The sequence below is a fragment of the Callithrix jacchus genome, chromosome 4, assembly GCF_049354715.1.
Source record: "Callithrix jacchus isolate 240 chromosome 4, calJac240_pri, whole genome shotgun sequence".
In the NCBI taxonomy this organism is placed as follows: Eukaryota; Metazoa; Chordata; class Mammalia; order Primates; family Cebidae; genus Callithrix; species Callithrix jacchus.
The window spans coordinates 167,028,066-167,048,173 of record NC_133505.1 but is presented as its reverse complement, the minus strand read 5'-3'; the positions used below and the strand labels follow the sequence as shown (position 1 = coordinate 167,048,173).

The following is a 20,108-nucleotide window of genomic DNA, read 5'->3' as shown; positions in this document are numbered from 1 at the left end:
TAAGAATACTCACAAATAGTTTTCAAATTTTAGAGAAATCATGTAGAGGTAAACAAATATGTTCCAAAGTTTGTTCACAGAAATGTACTTGACTCAATTGCCATAAGCTGTAATTATTAATAGCTCAAAAGAAAAGTTTCCTTGACTCTGAAAAACAAAACAAAGGATCAGCAATGTTTTCAGCAAAAAGTTAAAAAGATTACTTTAGTCTTGTATTAGTTCGGTGCATGCAGTTAACTCCTGCTTTGTTTGATATACATGAACATTTCACCTCTCTGTGACAGTCCTGAAAGTATTTTCCTCTATTCTAATTCACAATCTCCAAAGTTATCAGAAACCTGCATTCAAGAATACCTGTAAAGTCCTGTAGTTGATTACAAAACCACCTTTTGTAGAGCTCAAACAAGACAACAATTGTCTGTGTATGGCAAAGTCTTAGGGCAGCCACAGTCAAAAACACAATTGATAAAGAAACTTGTTAATTCTGTGGCACACATTAATTTACATAACAATTATAATTATTACTGGTAATGTACACTAAGATATAGGAGTTTCACTTAATTTTGGACCACATATCATTAGGACATTTATACAAATAGAGCCCCAAAACAACCAAGCACCATTTCATATTTGACAATGCTTCCTGTTTGACTTTTATACTATGTAAGCCAAATTTCACTTTTATATTAGTGTACTATTAATGTTAAACTGTTTGTAATGAAACTTCATAGACATATCTACCCAGTTTTAATGTTTGACCATAAGGTAGGATTCTCATAAATTTTTTATAACTCTTTATAAATTTTTTATTAAAGAGCAGATCAGTGCTCTTAAAAAAACCCTATGGTGCTTTTATTCTAATGTTCAGTTTATGGAAAAACTGAATAATACCTCTTTAACTTTAGCCAATATGTTCACACGGAATTTTTTTGCATGATTAATTTTTCACAAACATTCCATAACTTGTTCAAACCTTCAGCTTTGTATTATTTAACTTAAAACAATCCTTTAACCCTTTAGGCAGAAAAATCCACATTTCCATGACTTCTTATAGTCTTTTACCAAAAACACATTTTACTTTTTTTACACACCTAGTATGTAAAACGGTTTTTATTTCCCAAAAATTACTTAAGTCACATGAAATAAAAGGTATTACACTGTTTACTTTTCTGACAAAAATATTTGACTTAAGCTCTTATTATTTTTAAAACAATTAATCAAAGCTCTTTCATATCACACACACACAACATATATAAATTCACAGACAGAAGAAAGTTTAGTACTTTTAAGATTTTTATTTGTTACTTTTTAAAGTATGCAACTTCTAGGGCCTATTAAGCTGGCACAGCTGAAAAGCAAAAACAGATTCCCAAAATTAAGGGTCTCATTTTTATACCAGATCCTGTAACCCAAAAACAGGAAATCAGCCCATCTCTTACGGGAGTCTTATCTCTCAGTGGGAAGTGGGACATTTTCATAACTTCCGTGTTGCCAAGAGTATGCTTTTCTGATCCAAACTTGCAAAGAGCTGAGTATGTCACCATAACTGCCATTAGCTATCCCCAAAACTATATTTCCTACCTATTTATCATACATCAAAACTGCCTCATAATTTGTAGTAATTTTAATTTCTGATGCTCTCCAAAGTCAAAAACATCAGATAATGCAATGCAAAACAGAACAGAGCCTTAGATTTCAGAGAAGGATCCATCCACTTCTAATTCCTGGGGTTTTGTGAGGAAAATAGAGGTTTTTCCAAAAGGGGATCTGTGATACCTCCTCTGTTTTTTCCAAGGCGTTCCAGGCTGTTAGAGCTTGAATAAACTGACTTTTAACCATAGCACTCAAAAATTACTTTAAATCTCTTGTTACCCCACTTTAGCCATGCCAAATGGCCAACATTTTTGTGCTCAGAGAAAGGAAAGTTCAAGATGGTTTATGGAGGAGAAGAGAATTAACAAGTGGTAAAGGTTATACAGATTTTAAACCAGAAAGGACTCATTCCCTAAGCCAGGATTGAACCTGGGTCCCCGTTGTAAAATGGTGAAGCCTTAGCTATTGAGCTACAGTATTGGCTGGTTTCCATTCTTCTTCCCAGAAGGATTTTAGAGCAGCCAATTCTGAGATTGCAAAGGCTTTTAACTGCTCAAGATAATTTTTTGGAATAAGTATGACACGAAGTCCCAAATTCCTTTCTGTTGGATGGTGAAAACCAAGAGAAAAACTGCCATGTGGTTACAAGTTCAAGCTCCCAAGGACATTTTTCAACATACGGTCTCTGGGCAAGATGAAAGAGCAGACAGTTGCCCTGAGTAACAGGAAAAATAGAAAAGAGAAAGGAGAGAAATAGAGAAAAACATTACCTGCACCAGGGTGGGGAAGGCAAGGTGCTCAGGGAGGTCAGAAAAAAACCCACCTATTACAGCAACCCTGAAAAGTTCAGGTGACTGCTTGTCAGTAGTGAAGCGATCTTTTCCAACTGTCCTATCAGCTCTCAAGTGTCACTCGTAGGGAGAAATAAAGCTCCCCATATTCCATGATCCTGCATATGCCTAATCCTATCACCCATAGCCATTAGCAGAGTGCAAGAGAAATTAATTCAAAGAAAATAGCAGTTGACATCCCATAGTGCCAAACTTGTTCTGAGCTGAGAGAAATTTTACTGTGAGGGGCCTCTAAACCCCTCAGTCTTAGGAAGGACTCTAACCTTCCTAAGTTACGTCTCAAATCGAAGCTCAGTCAAGTGTCATTGCCATGGAATATTATGCAGCAATCAAAAAGGATGAGTTTGTGTCCTTTGTTTTTTGGGTTCAAGTGATTCTCCTGCCTCAACCTCCCAAGTAGCTGGGACTACAAGCATGCATCATCAGGCCTGGCTAATTTTGTACTTTTAGTAGAGATGGGGTTTCTCCATGTTGGTCAGGCTGGTCTGGAACTCCCGACCTCAGGTGATCCACCCGCCTTGGCCTCCCAAAGTGCTGGGATTATAGGCATGAGCCACTGCACCCAGCCAACCCTCTCTGTCATAAGAGAGACTCTAACTCCCCTAAATTGGGCCGCTGACCCAATCATGTCCTTTACCTGGGTACCCCACCACTTACCCAAAGTTGGCTAATCAGTGCTGCTAATCAATAACCCAAAGTTGGCTAATTCCTTTGGGCTGGGGGGTCTTCTCAGTATCATCCCTTCACTGTTCACCCAAAAAATGTTACTGAAAAGGGGTCCTGATGCAGACCCCAAGAGAGGATTCTTGGATCTTATGCAAGGAAGAATTCAGGACAAGTCCATATAGTAATGTGAAAACAAGTTTAATAGGAAAGTCAAGGAATAAAGAATGGCTACTCCACAGGCAGATCAGCTCCTAGTTGCCCATTTTTATGGTTATTTCTTGATTATATGCTTAAACAAAGGGTGGACTATTCATGAGTTTCCCCTTTCTAGACCACATAGGGTAACTTCCTGATGTTGGCATGGCATTTGTAAACTCCCATGGCATTGGTGGGAGTGTAGCAGTCAGAACTAACAGAGGTCCCTCTCATCACCATCTTGGTTTTGGTGGGTTTTATCTGGCTTTACTGTAGCCTGTTGGATTAGCAGGGTCTTTATGATTTGTATCTTGTGCTGACCTCCTATCTCATCCTGTGACATAGAATGCCTAACTATCTAGGAAGGCAGCCCAGTAAGTCTCTGCCTTATTTTACCCATTCCCTATTCAAGGTAAAGTTGCTGTATTTCAAACACCTCTGACATGTCAAGGAAAAAAACTAAATTCTGTAAAATATTTAAAGAGTTTATTCTGAGCCAAATATGAGTGACCATGGCCTGAGGCACCGTCTCAAGAGGTCCTGAGAACATGTATCCAATGTGGTTGGGTTACAGCTTGGTTTTATACATATTAAGGAGACAAAAGACATCCATCGATACTTATGAGGCATCCATTGGTTTGGTCCAGAAAAGCAAGACAACTCAAAGCAGGGGCTTCCAGGTCATAGGTGGATTCAAAGATTTTCTGATTGGCAATTGCTTTAACGAGTTATTACCTAAAGATGTATAGAAACCAAGGCCCTTATTATGTAGATGAAATCTCATAGCTAGTGACCTGAGAGACAACTGCAAGTGTTTCCTATTCAGACCTTTAAAAGGTGCTAGATTCTCAGTTCATCCCTTCAGGATAGGGAGGTCTAGAAGGAGAAAGATCTAGTTAGTGTAATAGAGATTCTTTACAGATGCAAATATTTTCCACAAAAGATGGCTTTGCCAGGCCATTTCAAATTAGGGCAAGAAAATACATTTTGGGGTAAAATATTTTAATTTCCTTCTTTGTCATGTGACGTTATTCAGTTAGGAATTTGCTATCTTATTCCTATAAAGAGTCTGTTATGTCAGTCTTAAGATGTGTTTTAATGTTAACACTGGCGAATTGTGCTTGAACCCCAAAAGGGAGAGGGTATAATGAGACATGTATGACCCCTACTTCTTCCCATCAGGGTTTGAATGGGAAGGGGTGCGGGTGAAAAACCTTGAAGTTTTTCAGTTCAATTCAATCAATTGGGGGTCTTCAATCTTTATTTTTGGTTTACATCTATGAGGTGGTATTGTTAAAGAAAAATTTCTCCTGAATTAAATTTAAAAGAATTTAATTGAGCAAAGAATAATTTGTGAATCAGATAACCTCCTGAGCCAGAGTAGGCTCAGAGACTCCAGCACAGCCACATGGTAGAAGATTTACAGACAGAAAAAGGAAAGCCACATACAGAAATTGGAAGTGATGTACAGAAGCAGCTGGATTGGTTACAGCTTGGCGTTTTCCTTATTTGAACATGGTTTGAACAGTTGGCCGCATTTGACTGGCTAAAACTCGGTGACTGTGTAACAGCCCAAGGAGTTCACTTTGCCTGCTGCCTAGACAGAGCCAATTTCTAAAGACAGGGGAATTGCAATAGAGAATGAGTCATTCACGGGGAGTCAGCTGTGTGGGAGACTGGAATTTTATTATTGCTCAAATCAATCTCCTGAGCATTTGGGGAGCAGAGTTTTAAAGGACAACTTGGTGGGTTGGGGGAAGTGTAGATTGGTTGGGGATGAAATCATAGGGAGTCAGAGCTATCTTCTTGTGCTGAGTCAGTTCTTGGTGGGGGTCACACAATCAGATAAGCCAGTTTATTGACTTGGGTAGTGCTAGCTGATCCACCAAGTGCAGGGTCTGCAAAATATCTGCAGCACTGACTTTACCAGCAGTTTAGAAACGGTCCGAATCCTGTAGCCTCCAGCTGCATGACTCCTAAACCATCATTTCTAATCGTGTGGCTAATGTGAGTCCTACAAAGGCAACCTAGTCCCGAGGTAACAAAGATGTCTGCTTTGGCTGTCGTCATCTTTGTTTTAATCTGTAAGTTTCTCCCCAAGTTAGTTCAGACTACACCCAAGACCGAACAAGGACAGGTTGGAGGTTAGAAGTAAGATGAAGTCGATTAAGTTAGATCTCTTTCATTGTCTCAGTCATAATTTTGCAAAGGCTGTTTCACTTAGCACAGGAGTGGGCTGCAGTGTTTACAATTCCATCTATAGCTCACAATGTATAGAGAAACCTTTAGGCCCAACTTAAAATATGTAAGGAGGTAGCTGTAAGCTAAACTTGATTTGACAGTATTATCCCACTTTGTATAGGAAAGTCTGGAGCATCAGAGAGATGACAGAACTTCCCAGGGCCCTGAGACCAGTAGGTGAGGGGGCCAGAGTTGGAGCCCAGCTTCCCAGAGCTTGGGTTCTGTTCCCTGCAGCTTCTGTTTCAGCCATTTTCTGAGGGTGTAAAGATAGAGACCGGCATGCAGTGTTTTGAGACCTCGAAACTAGTAAAGAACCCATATCCTATTTCCTGTATTCTATTATTTTCAAACACATATAAATACAACTTTAAAAGCTCAAAACTTTTATCAGAATCTAAAGAAACAAAAACATGTTTATTATTAAAGACTATAGCTAGAGACAAAGGAAGAAAAGGAACAATGGGATTTAGTGAACACCTAAATTTTAACTAAAATCCTGGCTATGCTTTTTAGTGCTCTTACATGGTAATAGATACATAATTCACTTGTATTTGCTGGAAATGATCCAAGTTTCTGACTTATGTTTCTTACTACGTGCATTACACTGGCAGAGTTATGGTCTCCTTTTCATACAGTTAATTTTTGGCTGAGTTATTTTCTAACTCCAAAGTATCTTAATATGATGGCAATGTCCTCTACCCTAGAATAACCTTGACTCAAAATGTTAAGTATTTCATTTCCCTATTAGGAATTGTAATTCAATGGAGTTTGGAACTGGTATAATATTTATAATGGAAAATACAGCATCACAGAAGGCAAAGGAATCTGTAAATAGGTACAGAAAAACACCCAAAAAATATTTTAAACAAAAATAAAAGAAACTCTAATGATAGACCTTGAGTTTTTCAGTTCTTAATGTGATTTTCATCTGTTTGGCTTTCAGCTGTGATTGGCTTGGTTGCTGGAGGTCTGGTGCTGTTGATACCAGAAACTAAAGGGAAGGCTTTGCCCGAGACCATCGAGGAAGTTGAAAATATGCACAGGTAGGCTGCTGAAAGCTCTGAATAAACTGTTCTATGAAGGTTTTAGGACAGCCCTCTAGCCGTTTGGGAAGAAGAATGAGACTGACTTCATACTTCACATCATACACTGAGATAAATTCACACTCAGCCAAAGACTTGAAAGCATTTTAAAATTCAGTAAAATAACAAAGACAGTATAAGAGAATGTCTTTAAACTTACATGTGGAGAAGGTCTTTCTAAACATGACCCAAAAAATCCAGAATGCATAGGAGAAAGGTCAATATGTTTGCTTTCATAAAAATAAAAGATTCTGCATTAAACGACTACCATGGGCTAAAAGTAAAATTATAAACTTGAGGAAAATATTTGCTACTCTACATTGGGCTAATTGTCCCAATATATAAAGACCCCTAAAAATCCGCAAGAGCAGCCACCCAATAGAAAAAACAAAATAGGCAACAGATTTGAGCAAATAATTCAGTGAAAAGGAAATAAAAACAGCTCTTAAATATATGAAAATACACTCAACCTCCTTCATAGTAAGAAAAATTTAGATTAACCCTGCACTAATAACTACTTGGATAGTCAGAAATAAAACTACTTGGTAACACACTATGTTGGGGAAGAATGGGGAGAAACGCAGGATCCCGTGTTGCTGGTAGGAGTTAGACACCTCTGTAATGGACAGTGCAATGGTAATATAAAAATCACAGACATGTGTGTCCTTTAACCTAGCCACTCTACACTTCTAGTTTACATGTGCAAAATGGCACATGTACAGGACTAGTCATTAAGGCGATTTTTTATAAGAGTTTGGAAACAACCTAAATGACCGTGAATCAGAAGACCAGTTGAACTATCTGAATTTCTCTCCACAAGTTTGTTTATGCAGCATATTTAGATATTTTTATTTTCCTTCTTACTCCATTTTTGGCCTGCTGATACCACAAAAAACTGACTTTTATTCCTTCTACCAAACCTTCATGTTTAACATATTCAGTACTTGGGCAAAATGCTGGTAAATCACAGTGATCTGAGGCTTTTCCTAGAATTGAGTCTTAGAGTTGGAAGAGGCGTTTGAAACTGGCCAGAGGTCACACACTCGAAGCCTGCAGGTCACCAAGTTCTCCAGTGCTTTATTTGGCCCACACAGTATTTTTTTAACTGGGAAATTCCATATAAACTGGATTTCCAGGATCTGTTTTTTTTTTTTAAAAAAAGAAAGAAAAAGAATATTTGGTAACATTGAGAAGATATTTCCTCTTCTTGGCAGTTTGTAGGAGGAAACTGTCAGCCATGCTTTCTGAAGGGCACACCCTCTGCAGGAGGCCACAGTCTTCACTGTTTCCTATTGTCTTTGGTACATTGTATGATCTGCCTGGTGCATGCAGACATTTGAGTTGGAGACCTTTCATCTAAATCAACCATCTCCAACCCCGTACCCCTCTCCCCACACAACTTCCCACATACATGGGCACCTCCCGTTAAAGACAAGGTCTAAGTCCTGACCTGGAACTTAGCACGGTGCCTGGCATACACAGAGCAGGAGCTACCGATTATTAGTGGAACAAATGCTGAAGTTCTTTCAACAGCATCCCTAATCGAAGTTCCTTCCTCTAGCCAGCACCAGTGCCAGGCAGGCAGTAATACATGTGGTGAAGAGCACGGCCTGTAGAACCTGAAGCACTGCCGTCACACATCCCTTGTGTGTGGCTTTATTGCTTTAATGCCTCAAAGCCTCAGTTGCTTCATCTGTCAATGGAGACAACAGCACCTACTCACTGGATTAAAGAAGAAAATGTTTGTAAAGTGCCTGATACCAATTAAGTGTCAGTTGGTTACTAATTAAGTTGATATGGTTCTTAAGGGCACTAAACCTGTCCTGGTTCCAAATATAGCCTGTGGACTCATACCCTATTACTTTATCTCACTTCTTAAGCCTGTTTTCCTTTCTGCAAAATGAGGATAACAATAGCTAGTATTGGCCAGGCACAGTGGCTCACTCCCGTAATCCCAGAATTTTGGGAGGTCGAGGCAGGCAGATCATGAGATCAGGAGATCAAGACCATCCTGGCTAACATAATGAAACCCCATCTCTGCTAAAAATAGAAAAAAATTAGCTGGGTGCGGTGGCACAGCTGGTGGCCCAGCTACTCGGGAAGCAGAGGCAGGAGAATCACTTGAACTCAGGAGGCAGAGATTGCAGTGAGCCGAGATTGCACCACTGCACTCTAGCCTGGGTGACAGAGCAAGTCTCCGTCTAATAATAAAATAAAATGTAATATAACTAACATTTACTAAGCGCTCTCACTCAGTGAGTGTGGTTCCAATTGACACTCACCAAGTGTCAATGAAGTGCCTGACACTAGTTAATGTCTACGAGCCACTGCTATTATTCATAGAAGCTTTTATAGCCATTCTATAAAACAGGAAAATATAAGCCTAGACTACTTATTGGAAATCAAATTTTAAAATACATTCTGAGTTGTTGTAAGATGGAGAAATGCAGCTCAGGGGCATACACACACCACTGCTTGTCACAGATGTTCATTTTCATCAGGCGGGTTCAAAGCAGGCTAAAGACGTATTTCAAAAGATCATTCCTGTTGTTATTTTATATTCTTTCCAGGTATGTGATCTATAAATATGCCTATGAAGATTTGCACTGTTTTTATTTCTGTATCACATAACTCAGTTCGCCACTCACCGAGAGATATGTGTAAGGTTTGGGGAATTGCAGAAGAGTGGGAGTGGGAGGGCTGAGACAGAGCCAGAGGACAGTGCATCTACAGAGGGAGGGGTGGGAAGTGCAGCCTGCAGAAGGCAGGGATGTGTGAGAGCAGGAGGACAGACCACAGCCGGCACTGAAAACTGACCCCAAGAACAGTGTCACATGCACTGAGGAGAGCCAGCAGAAATGGCAGGGCAAGGGTCCTTCCCTCACCAACCACGTCACTTGGTTCCTAAGGGCACTAAACCTATCCTACTTACAAATGTAGCCTGTATGGACTTATACGCTATACTTTATCTCACTTCTCACTGTATTTCTGTCTCTCTTTTTGAGACAAGGTCTCACTCCAGTTACCCTGGCTGGAGTACAGTGGCTTGATCTCAGCTCAATGCAGCCTCGATCTCCTTGGCTCAGGTCATCCTCCCACCTCAGCCTCCCAAGTAGCTGGGACTATAGGCATGTGCCACTGTGCCCAGCTAATTTTTTGTATTTTTTTAATAGAGTCAGGTTTCACCATGTTGCCTAGGCTGGTCTCGAACTCTGGAGCTCAAGTGATCTGCTCACCCTGGCTGCCCAAAGTGCTGGGATTACAGGTGTGAGCCACCATGCCTGGCCCCTTATCTCACTTCGTAAGCCAGTTTTCTTGTCTGTAAAATGAGGATAACAGTAACTGACATTTACTAAGAGCTCTACCCAGTGCTTTCCATCCCCTTCTCGTGTGCCTTTTTCTATTGCACTTCCTTTTATTGTTTTGCGTATCATGCATTTTTTTAACAGACTGAATGTATACAGTGACCCTACATTAAGCAAGTTTATCTGCAGCACTTTTCCAACAGCAGGTGCTCACTTCCGGTCACCATGGCATGCTTTGATAATTCTCACAATATTTCAAACTTTTCCATGATTATCATACCTGTAACGGTGATCAGTGATCAGTGATCTTTGATACTACTATTGTAATTGCTTTAGGACACCACAAACCATGTCTGTGTAAAACAGCTAACTTAATTGATAAATGTGTGTGATCTGACGGTTCCATGCACTGACCGTTCCCCCACCTCTCTCCCTCTCCTTGGGCCTTCTTATTCCCTGAGACACAACCATACTGAAATCAGGCCAATTAATAGCTCTACAGGGCCAGGTGCGGTGGCTCACGCCTTTAATCCCAGCACTTTGGGAGGCCGAGGCGGGTGGATCACGAGGTCAAGAGATCGAGACCATCCTGGTCAACATGGTGAAACCCCATCTCTATTAAAAATACAAAAAATTAGCTGGGCACGGTGGCGCGTGCCTGTAATCCCAGCTACTCAGGAGGCTGAGGCAGGAGAATTGCCTGAACCCAGGAGGCGGAGGTTGCAGTGAGCCGAGATCGCGCCATTGCCCTCCAGCCTGGGTAACAAAAGCGAAACTCCTTCTCAAAAAAAAAAAAAAGCTCTACAGTGCCCTCTAGGTGTTAAATGAAAGGAAGAGTTGCAAGTCTCAACTTTTAAATTTGATTAAGCTCAGTGAGGAAGGCATGTTGAAAGCCAGCATAAGCCGAAAGCAAGGCCTCTTGCATCAGTTAGCCAAGTTGAGAATGCACAGGAAAAGTTTTTGAAAGAAGTTTAAAAAATGCTACTCCAGTGAACACACAAATAAGAAAATGAAACAGCCTTATTGCTGATAATGGAGAAGTTTGAGTGGTCTGAATAGGAGATCAAATCAGTCACAACATTCCCTTAAGCCAAAGCCTTATCCAGAGCAAGGTCCTAACTCTTGAATTATATGAAGCCTGGGACAAGTGAAGAAGTGGTGGAAGAAAACATCGAAGTTAGTAAGTGTTGGCTCATCAGGCTTAAGGAAAGACACCATCTCCATAACATAAAAGTGCAAGGTGCAGCAAAAGAAACTATCATTAGAGTGAACAGGCAACCTACAGAATGGGAGAACATTTTTGCAATTTACCCATCTGACAAAGGGCTAATATCCAGAATCTACAAAGAATTTAAACAGATTTGCAAGAAAAAAACAAACCCATCAAAAAGTGGGCAAAAATATGAACAGACACTTCCCAAAAGGAGACATTTATGCAGCCAGCAAACATATGAAAATAATGCATATCATCACTGGTCATTAGAGAAATGCAAATCAAAACCACACTGAGATACCATCTCAACCAGTTAGACGTCAGGTGATCATTAAGACGTCAGGAAACAACAGATGCTGGAGAAGATGTGGAGAAATAGGAACACTTTGGCACTGTTAGTGGGAGTGTAAGTTAGTTCAACCATTGTGGAAGACAGTGTGGTGATTCCTCAAGGACCTAGAACTAGAAATACCATTTGGCTCAGCAATCCCATTACTGGGTATATACCCAAAGGATTATAAATCATTCTATTATAAAGACACATGCACATGTATGTTTATTGTGGCACTGTTCACAATAACAAAGACTTGAAACCAACCCAAATGCCCATCAATGATAGACTGGATAAAGAAAATATGGCACATATACACCATGGAATACTATGCAGCCATAAAAAGGATGAAGCTGGAAACCATCATTCTCAGCAAACTAACACAAGAACAGGAAACTAAACACCACGTGTTCTCACTCATAAGTGGAAGTTGAACAATGAGAACACATGGACACGGGGAAGGGAACATCACACACCAGGGCCTGTCAGAGGGTGGGAGGCTAAGAGTGGGATAGCATTAGGAGAAATACCTAATGTAGATGACGGGCTGATGGATGCAGCAAACCACTATGGCATGTGTATAACTATGTAACAAACCTGCACATTCTGCACATGTACCCCAGAACTTAAACTATAATTAAAAAGGAAAAAAAAGTGCAAGGTGAAACAGCAAGTGTTGATATAGTACCTGCAGCAGGTTATCCAGATCTAACAAAGATCACTGATGAAAGTGGTCACACTAAACAACAGATTTTCAATACAGACAAAACAGCCTTCTATTGAAAGAAGATGCCATTTTGGACCTTCATAGTGAGAGAGGAAAAATCAATGCCTGGCTTCAAAGCTCCAAGGACAGGTTGACTTTCTTGTGAAAGGTGAAAGCAGCTGGTGACTGGATGTTGAAGCCAGTGCTCATTTACCATTAAAACCATAGGGTCCTTAAGAATTATGTTAAATCTACTCTGCTTATGCTCATAGAATAGTGAAGCCTATGTACAGATAAAAGTATTTCTGTTTACAGCATGGTTTACTGAATATTTTAAGCCCACTGTTTAGACTTATTGCTTAGGAAAAAGAGATTGTTTTCAAAATATTACTGCTCATTGACAATACATACACCTGGTCACCCAAGAGTTGTGATGGAGATGTGCCTAAAGATTAATGCTGTTTTCATGCCTGCTAACCAACATCCATTCTGGAGCCCATCGATCAAGGAGTGGTTTTGACATTCAAATATTATTTAGGAAATATACTTTATAAGGCTGTAGCTACCATAGATGGTAATTCCTCTGATTGATCTAGGCAAAGTACATTGAAAACTTTCTGGAAAGGATTCACCATTGTAGATGTCACTAAGAACATTTGTGAATCATGGGAGGGGGTCAAAATATGTATGTTAACAGGAGTTTTGAATAAGTTGATTTGGGCCTTCATGGATAACTTTGAAGAGCTCAAGACATCAGCATAAAAAATATCTGCAGATATGATAGAAATAGCAGGAGAACTAGAATTAGAAGTAGAGCCTGAAGATGTGACTGAATTTCTTTAGCCTCATGATAAAACTTGAACAGATGAGGAGTTGCTTCTTAGAGATGAGCTAAGAAAGTGGTTTCCTGGCCAGAAGTAGTGGCTCACGCCTGTAATCCCAGCACTTTGGGAGGCCAAGGCAGGCAGATCACGAGGCCAAGAGATCAAGACCATCCTGGCCAACATGGTGAAACCCCATCTCTACTAAAAATACCAAAATTAACTGAGCATGGTGGTGCATGCCTGTAGTCCCAGCTACTCTGGAGTCTGAGGCAGGAGAACTGCTCGAACCTGGGAGGTGGAGGTTGCAGTGAGCCAAGATCACACCACTGCACTCCAGCCTAGCAGCAGAGTGAGACTCTGTCTCAAAAAAAAACCAAAAACAAAACAGTGGTTTCTTGGGAGGGAATCTACCCCTGGTGGAGCTCCTGTGAACATTGTTGAAATGACAACAAAGGATTTAGAATATTACATCAACTTAGTTGATAAAGCAGCATCAGGATTTGAGATGTTTTACTCTGGGTAAAATTCTATCAAAACAACATTGCATGCTATAGAAAAATCTTTCATGAAGGGAAGAGTCAATCAACGTGGAAAACTTCATATTCTTTTAAAAAGTTTCAACAGCCACTTCAACCTTCAGCAACCACTATCCTGATCAATCAGCAACCATCAACATAGAGGCAAGAGCCTCCACCCGCAAGATTACCACCAACTGAAGGCTTAGATGATTGTTAGCATTTTTAAAAAACAAAGTATTTTTAAATTACATTGTTTTCTTAGACATAATAGTGCACATTTAATGGACTGCCGTATAGTATAACCATACTTTTATATGAACTGGGAAACCAACAAAAATGTATGACTCACTTTACGGTAAAATCTACTTTACTGTGGTGTCTGGAACTGAATCCTCAACATCTCTGAGGTATGCCTGTATTCCCTCGTTGAATCTTTGCAGCAATCCTATGAAATAGGTGTTATTATTATTAACCCCACTGACAACTGAAAAAAAGGCCCAGGCCAGAGAAAGAAAAGACTTGTGCAAAACCACACAGCCAATAAGTGATTAAAAGCCAAAGTTTTAATCCCGGCGGCTAGATCCTTTGGCCCATGAACTTGTCTCACTGTCAGAGGCTTGGGCTCATGAATGGGACAATGCAATGAAGCACCCACTCCAGTGCTTGGTGTTTAGTTAGTATTCACTCACCAGTGGCTGATGTTGCTGTTGCTGCTGCTGCTATTGCCATTCTTATTGTTGCTGTTCTTGCTGCTGTTGCTGTTATTATTGTTACTGCTGCTCTTGTTTTTGCTGTTGTTGTTGCTATTGTACTTGTTCCTATTGCTGTTGCTGTTGCTGCTGCTGCTGTTGTAATTTTTGCTGCTGTTGCTACTGCTGCTACTGTTGCTGCTGCTGCTGTTACTGCTGCTGCTTCTGTTGCTATTGCGGTGGCTATTGTTGCTGCTGGTGCTGTTGTTGATTGTGATGCTGTTACTATTGTTGCTGATGCTTCCATTGTTATTGCTGCTGCTGTTATTGCTACTACCGCTACTGCTGCTGTTACTGTCGTCGCCTCTGATAGTGTTGTGGCTGCTGCTATTGCCGCTACTGTTACTGTTGCTGCTGCTACTATTGCTGCTGTTGTTTTTGTCACTGCTGTTGCTGCTGTTGCTGCTTTTGTCATTGCTGCAGCTACTGTTGCTGCTGCTCTTGCTGCCGCTGCTGTTGCTGATGTTGTTGCTTCTTTTGCTGACACTGCTGTTGCTGCTGTTATAATTATTGCTGCTGCTATTGTTGCTGATGTTGCTGTTGTTGCTTTTGTTACTGCTGCAGCTACTGTCGTTGGCCCTCTTGCTGCTGCTGCTATTGCTAGAGTTGTTGCTTTTGTTATTGTTGCTGCTGCTACTGTTGCTGACATTGTTGCTGCTGCTGCTGCTATTGTTGCTGCTTCTGTTGTTATTGCTGTTGTTGATTATGATGCTGTTGCTATTGCTATTGCTGTTGCTGCTGCTGCTGTTGCTGAAATTGTTGCTGCTATTATTGTTCATGCTGTTGTCATTGCTCTACTATGGCTGCTGCTGCTGCTGCTGTTGCTACTGCAGCTGCTATTGTTGCAACTGCTGATGTTGCTGCTACTATTGCTGCTATTTTTGCTTATGTTGTTGCTGTTGTTATTGTTGCTGCTTCTGTTGTTACTGCCATTGTAACAACAGAATGGTGTTGATTATGATGGTGTTACTATTGCTGTCACTGCTGCTACTGTTGCTGACGTTGTCATTGCTGCTATTGTTACTGCTATTGCTTCTGTTGCTGTTATGATTGCTGCCGCGATTGCTGTTGTTTCTATCTTTGCTTTTATTGTTGTTGCTGCTGTTGTAATTATTGCTGCTGCTGCTGCTGTTATTACTACTATTTCTGTTGCTACTGTTGCTGTTGCTGTGGCTATTGTAGCTGTTAACTGTGATGCTATTGCTGTTACTGGTGTTGATGCTGTTGCTATTGTTGCTTTTGTTATTGTTGCTCTTGCTGCCGATGCTGCTACTGCTACTGTTGCTGTGGTTGTTGCTGATGCTGCTACTGTTGCTATTGCTGTTGCTGCTACCGTTACTCTTGCTACTGCTGCTACTATTGCTTCTGATCTGGTGTTGCTGCTACTGTTTGTGCTGCTATTGTAATTATTGCTGCTGCTGCTGCTGTTGCTGTTATTACTGCTACTTCTGTTGCTGCTATTTCTGCTATTATTGCTGCTACCTCTGCTGTCGCTACTGCTGCTGTTGCTATTTCTGTGACTGTCGTTGCTGCTGTTCTTGCTCTTAATTGTGATGCTGTTGCTTCCGTGGCTATTGTTGCTGCTGTTGCTACGATTGTTGCTGCTGTTGTTGCTATTGTTGCTTTTGTTATTGCTACCATTGCTGTGGTTTTTGTTATTGTTGCTGATGCTGTTGCTATTACTGTTCTGCTGATGTTGTTACTGTTGTTATTGCTATTGCTGATACTATTGTTGCAGTAATAACAGCAATACTGTTGTTATTGCTACCATTGCTGTGGTTTTTGTTATTGTTGCTGATGCTGTTGCTCTTACTGTTGCTGCTGATGTTGTTACTGTTGTTATTGCTATTGCTGATACTATTGTTGCAGTAATAACAGCAATACTGTTGTTATTGCTACCATTGCTGTGGTTTTTGTTATTGTTGCTGATGCTGTTGCTATTACTGTTGCTGCTGATGTTGTTACTGTTGTTATTGCTATTGCTGATACTATTGTTGCAGTAATAACAGCAATACTGTTGTTATTGCTACCATTGCTGTGGTTTTTGTTATTGTTGCTGATGCTGTTGCTATTACTGTTGCTGCTGATGTTGTTACTGTTGTTATTGCTATTGCTGATACTATTGTTGCAGTAATAACAGCAATACTGTTGTTATTGCTACCATTGCTGCGGTTTTTGTTATTGTTGCTGATGCTGTTGCTCTTACTGTTGCTGCTGATGTTGTTACTGTTGTTATTGCTATTGCTGATACTATTGTTGCAGTAATAACAGCAATACTGTTGTTATTGCTACCATTGCTGCGGTTTTTGTTATTGTTGCTGATGCTGTTGCTATTACTGTTGCTGCTGATGTTGTTACTGTTGTTATTGCTATTGCTGATACTATTGTTGCAGTAATAACAGCAATACTGTTGTTATTGCTACCATTGCTGCGGTTTTTGTTATTGTTGCTGATGCTGTTGCTCTTACTGTTGCTGCTGATGTTGTTACTGTTGTTATTGCTATTGCTGATACTATTGTTGCAGTAATAACAGCAATACTGTTGTTATTGCTACCATTGCTGCGGTTTTTGTTATTGTTGCTGATGCTGTTGCTATTACTGTTGCTGCTGATGTTGTTACTGTTGTTATTGCTATTGCTGATACTATTGTTGCAGTAATAACAGCAATACTGTTGTTATTGCTACCATTGCTGTGGTTTTTGTTATTGTTGCTGATGCTGTTGCTATTACTGTTGCTGCTGATGTTGTTACTGTTGTTATTGCTATTGCTGATACTATTGTTGCAGTAATAACAGCAATACTGTTGTTATTGCTACCATTGCTGTGGTTTTTGTTATTGTTGCTGATGCTGTTGTTATTACTGTTCTGCTGATGTTGTTACTGTTGTTATTGCTATTGCTGATACTATTGTTGCAGTAATAACAGCAATACTGTTGTTATTGCTGTTATTACTGATGCTGCTACTGTTGCTATTGCTGCTGATGATGACGGTATTACTGTTGTCATACCTGTTGCTGCTACCATTACTGCTGCATTGCTATTACTATTGTTGCTGCTGTTGCTCTTGTTATTGTTACTGCTGCTGTTGTTGCTGATGCTTCTACTGTTGCTATTACTGTTGCTGCTGTTGTTACTGTGGTTGCTGCTGTTGCTACTGTTGCTGCTGTTGTTGCTGCTACTGTTGTTTCTGTTGTTGCTTTTGTTGTTCCTGTTGCTTCTATTGCTGCTATTACTACTGTTGTTGCTGCTGTTGCTTTTGTTGCTGCTGTTGTTGCTGCTACTGTTGTTGCTGTTGTTGCTTTTGTTGTTCCTGTTGTTGCTTCTATTGCTGCTATTACTACTGTTGCTGTTTCTGCTGCTGCAGTTGCTATTGTTGTTGGCACAGAGACCACAGGAGCTCAACTGACTTGATTGTACCCCTTCATCTGGAGCTTTAGAGAATTCCAAAACCATAGGGTGATTTGGGTAAGCTGTTGCCATCCCTCGTCTTAGATTGGATTGGTCCAGAAATTGAGACAAGACTAACCAACTCCAGGTGGCAGAAATTCTGTGAGATGCTGGGTGTCTGGGAGCAACCCACACCAGATTCCATACTGCTATAAACAGGAACAGGTTCAAAGGACACAGCTGGGAACAACAAAATGAAGAAAGCAGCATTTCTGCAATGAATATCAGCAATGTCCTGGCATTCACAAAGACAAGATGATTAACTTGCAATTTAAACAAATGTTTTAATTGCATTCTTCATTTATCGAGCTGTTCAAAAGTAAATACACTTTGAGAAAATAATTTTTCAAATTCTATTTGTAGGACTAGTGATAACAATGTCTAAATTTTGCAATCTTCATTATTAACTGATATAAGATTTGTTTAGTCTTTACCCACATTCTCTATTACAGAGAAAGGCAAACACCCTAAAAAGGAACTTATTAGGCCAGTTCCCATTCAATAAGAGAATTTTAGGAACAACCTTGTCCACACGAGCTATCGACAAGTTCTGTCTATTTTCTTTGTGAGAACCACCACTCGAACACATTGCAAGACTAATTCTGAACAAAGCTCATCATCATTTGTTGTTTTTCTTATATTTACCCACTTTATTTTGGTTTTCAGCCTCCTGATGATTTCTTTCTCCCCTCCCCATTTTTATTTCTTATTGCAGACCAAGAAAAAATAAAGAAAAGATGATTTACCTCCAAGTTCAGGAAGTAGACATTCCACTGAACTAAGAAGAGAGACCATCACTCCTGCTGTGACTTCACTTTGATGACAGCAAGACCAACAGCAGATATATCTGCACTCATCTCAAAGCCCATACAACTCAACCCAACTTACCTTTGAACCCTGTCAACCTAGATCTGTAGCCAGTGGAGGCTATGCGCCACTGTGGAAAAGTATACCTATGGGACCAGATCCTGCCAAGTTCTTCCAGCTCACTCTATTCTCAGCATTCCTAGGACATTGGACATTGGTTTTCCAGAGGGTTCATTTTTTCTTTGTATTTTTAAAAATTTGATTCTTTTCTCTACAATGCTATCTAACCAGAATACATAGGGGAACTTTAGGCCAGGGAAATCAAAATAGAAAAAAAATCTGAAAAACAGTAAAGTTGGAAGAGGAGCATCTATTTTCTTAAAGAAATAAAACATCAAAAACAATATAAAGTTGCCAGAATGTATGTCAAGAAGTTTAGATAGCCCTTTCAGTAACACAGGTGAAGACATTTGTTAAAATGCATTGATTATTATCTGGATTAGACTTAAAGTGAATCTCAAATAAAAGAATCAGGAATACAACTTGAGTAATCATGAAGTCCTTCCATATTTAGACTGGATAAGCATGAACGTGTGTTTTCTATGAAAGATCTTGAGAAGAGTTCAATAAAAAATGTTGTTAATATTATAAAACCATTATCATGGCCGGGCGCGGTGGCTCAAGCCTGTAATCCCAGCACTTTGGGAGGCCGAGACGGGTGGATCACGAGGTCAAGAGATCGAGACCACCCTGGTCAACGTGGTGAAACCCCGTCTCTACTAAAAATACAAAAAATTAGCTGGGCATGGTGGCGCATGCCTGTAATCCCAGCTACTCGGGAGGCTGAGGCAGGAGAATTGCCTGAACCCAGGAGGCGGAGGTTGCAGTGAGCCGAGATTGCGCCATTGCACTCCAGCCTGGGTAACGAGCGAAACTCCGTCTCAAAAAAAAAAAAAAAAAAAAAACCATTATCATTTTTTATTCTGGGAAAAATGTCTCAATTTGTAGATTTTAAAATATATGTTAATATTTTATAAAAGTAATATTATAAATACATTTTAAAAGCTAAATATTATAAGGCTTATAATGAAAAACAAAATTTTCTTGCCCTATTTCACCTCTACCAATTCCTCAGAGAAATTTTCAACTATTTTAGGTGAATTTTCCCCTGAGATTTCTCTCCATACATCTAAATAACTTCTTTATATTGGCATTTCTTTATTTTTCATTTTAAATATTATCTATATGGTTTTTAATATAAAAGATAAAAATGTAGCTCTCTTCAGCTCTCCCTTTTCCCAACACAGTTTTTCTGTTCTCTTTGAACTTTATCACATTTTTATTAAATCAAATAGTGAATGTTCACATCATTATGGCTATTAACACTGAGCCACATAGTATACTATTATTAGTACACTAATCATCAATTAGTGTACTTCCTTTCTTTTACAGTATCTCACTTTTCCTGAACACTGGTTTTTGTTGCTTTGTTTTCTACATATCCATTGTTAATTTTTTTCCAAACTGTCGGACAGAATAATAGCTCTCCCTCAATATATTCAATCATGCATTGGTTTATC

The 20,108-nt window shown here is 39.8% G+C and overlaps 1 protein-coding gene across 1 annotated transcript in view; it reads left to right on the top strand.

Annotated features, from left to right (window-relative positions):
• SLC22A2 (solute carrier family 22 member 2) overlaps positions 1–19,073 on the top strand; it is a 41,944-nt gene extending 22,871 nt beyond the window's left edge. The window contains exons 10-11 of the mRNA XM_035297105.3: positions 6,490–6,589; positions 18,437–19,073. Coding sequence (XP_035152996.2) covers positions 6,490–6,589; positions 18,437–18,503 — 167 coding nt within the window. The 3' untranslated portion in view covers positions 18,504–19,073. The remainder of the gene's footprint in view (positions 1–6,489; positions 6,590–18,436) is intronic.
• The last annotated feature ends 1,035 nt before the right edge of the window (positions 19,074–20,108 follow it).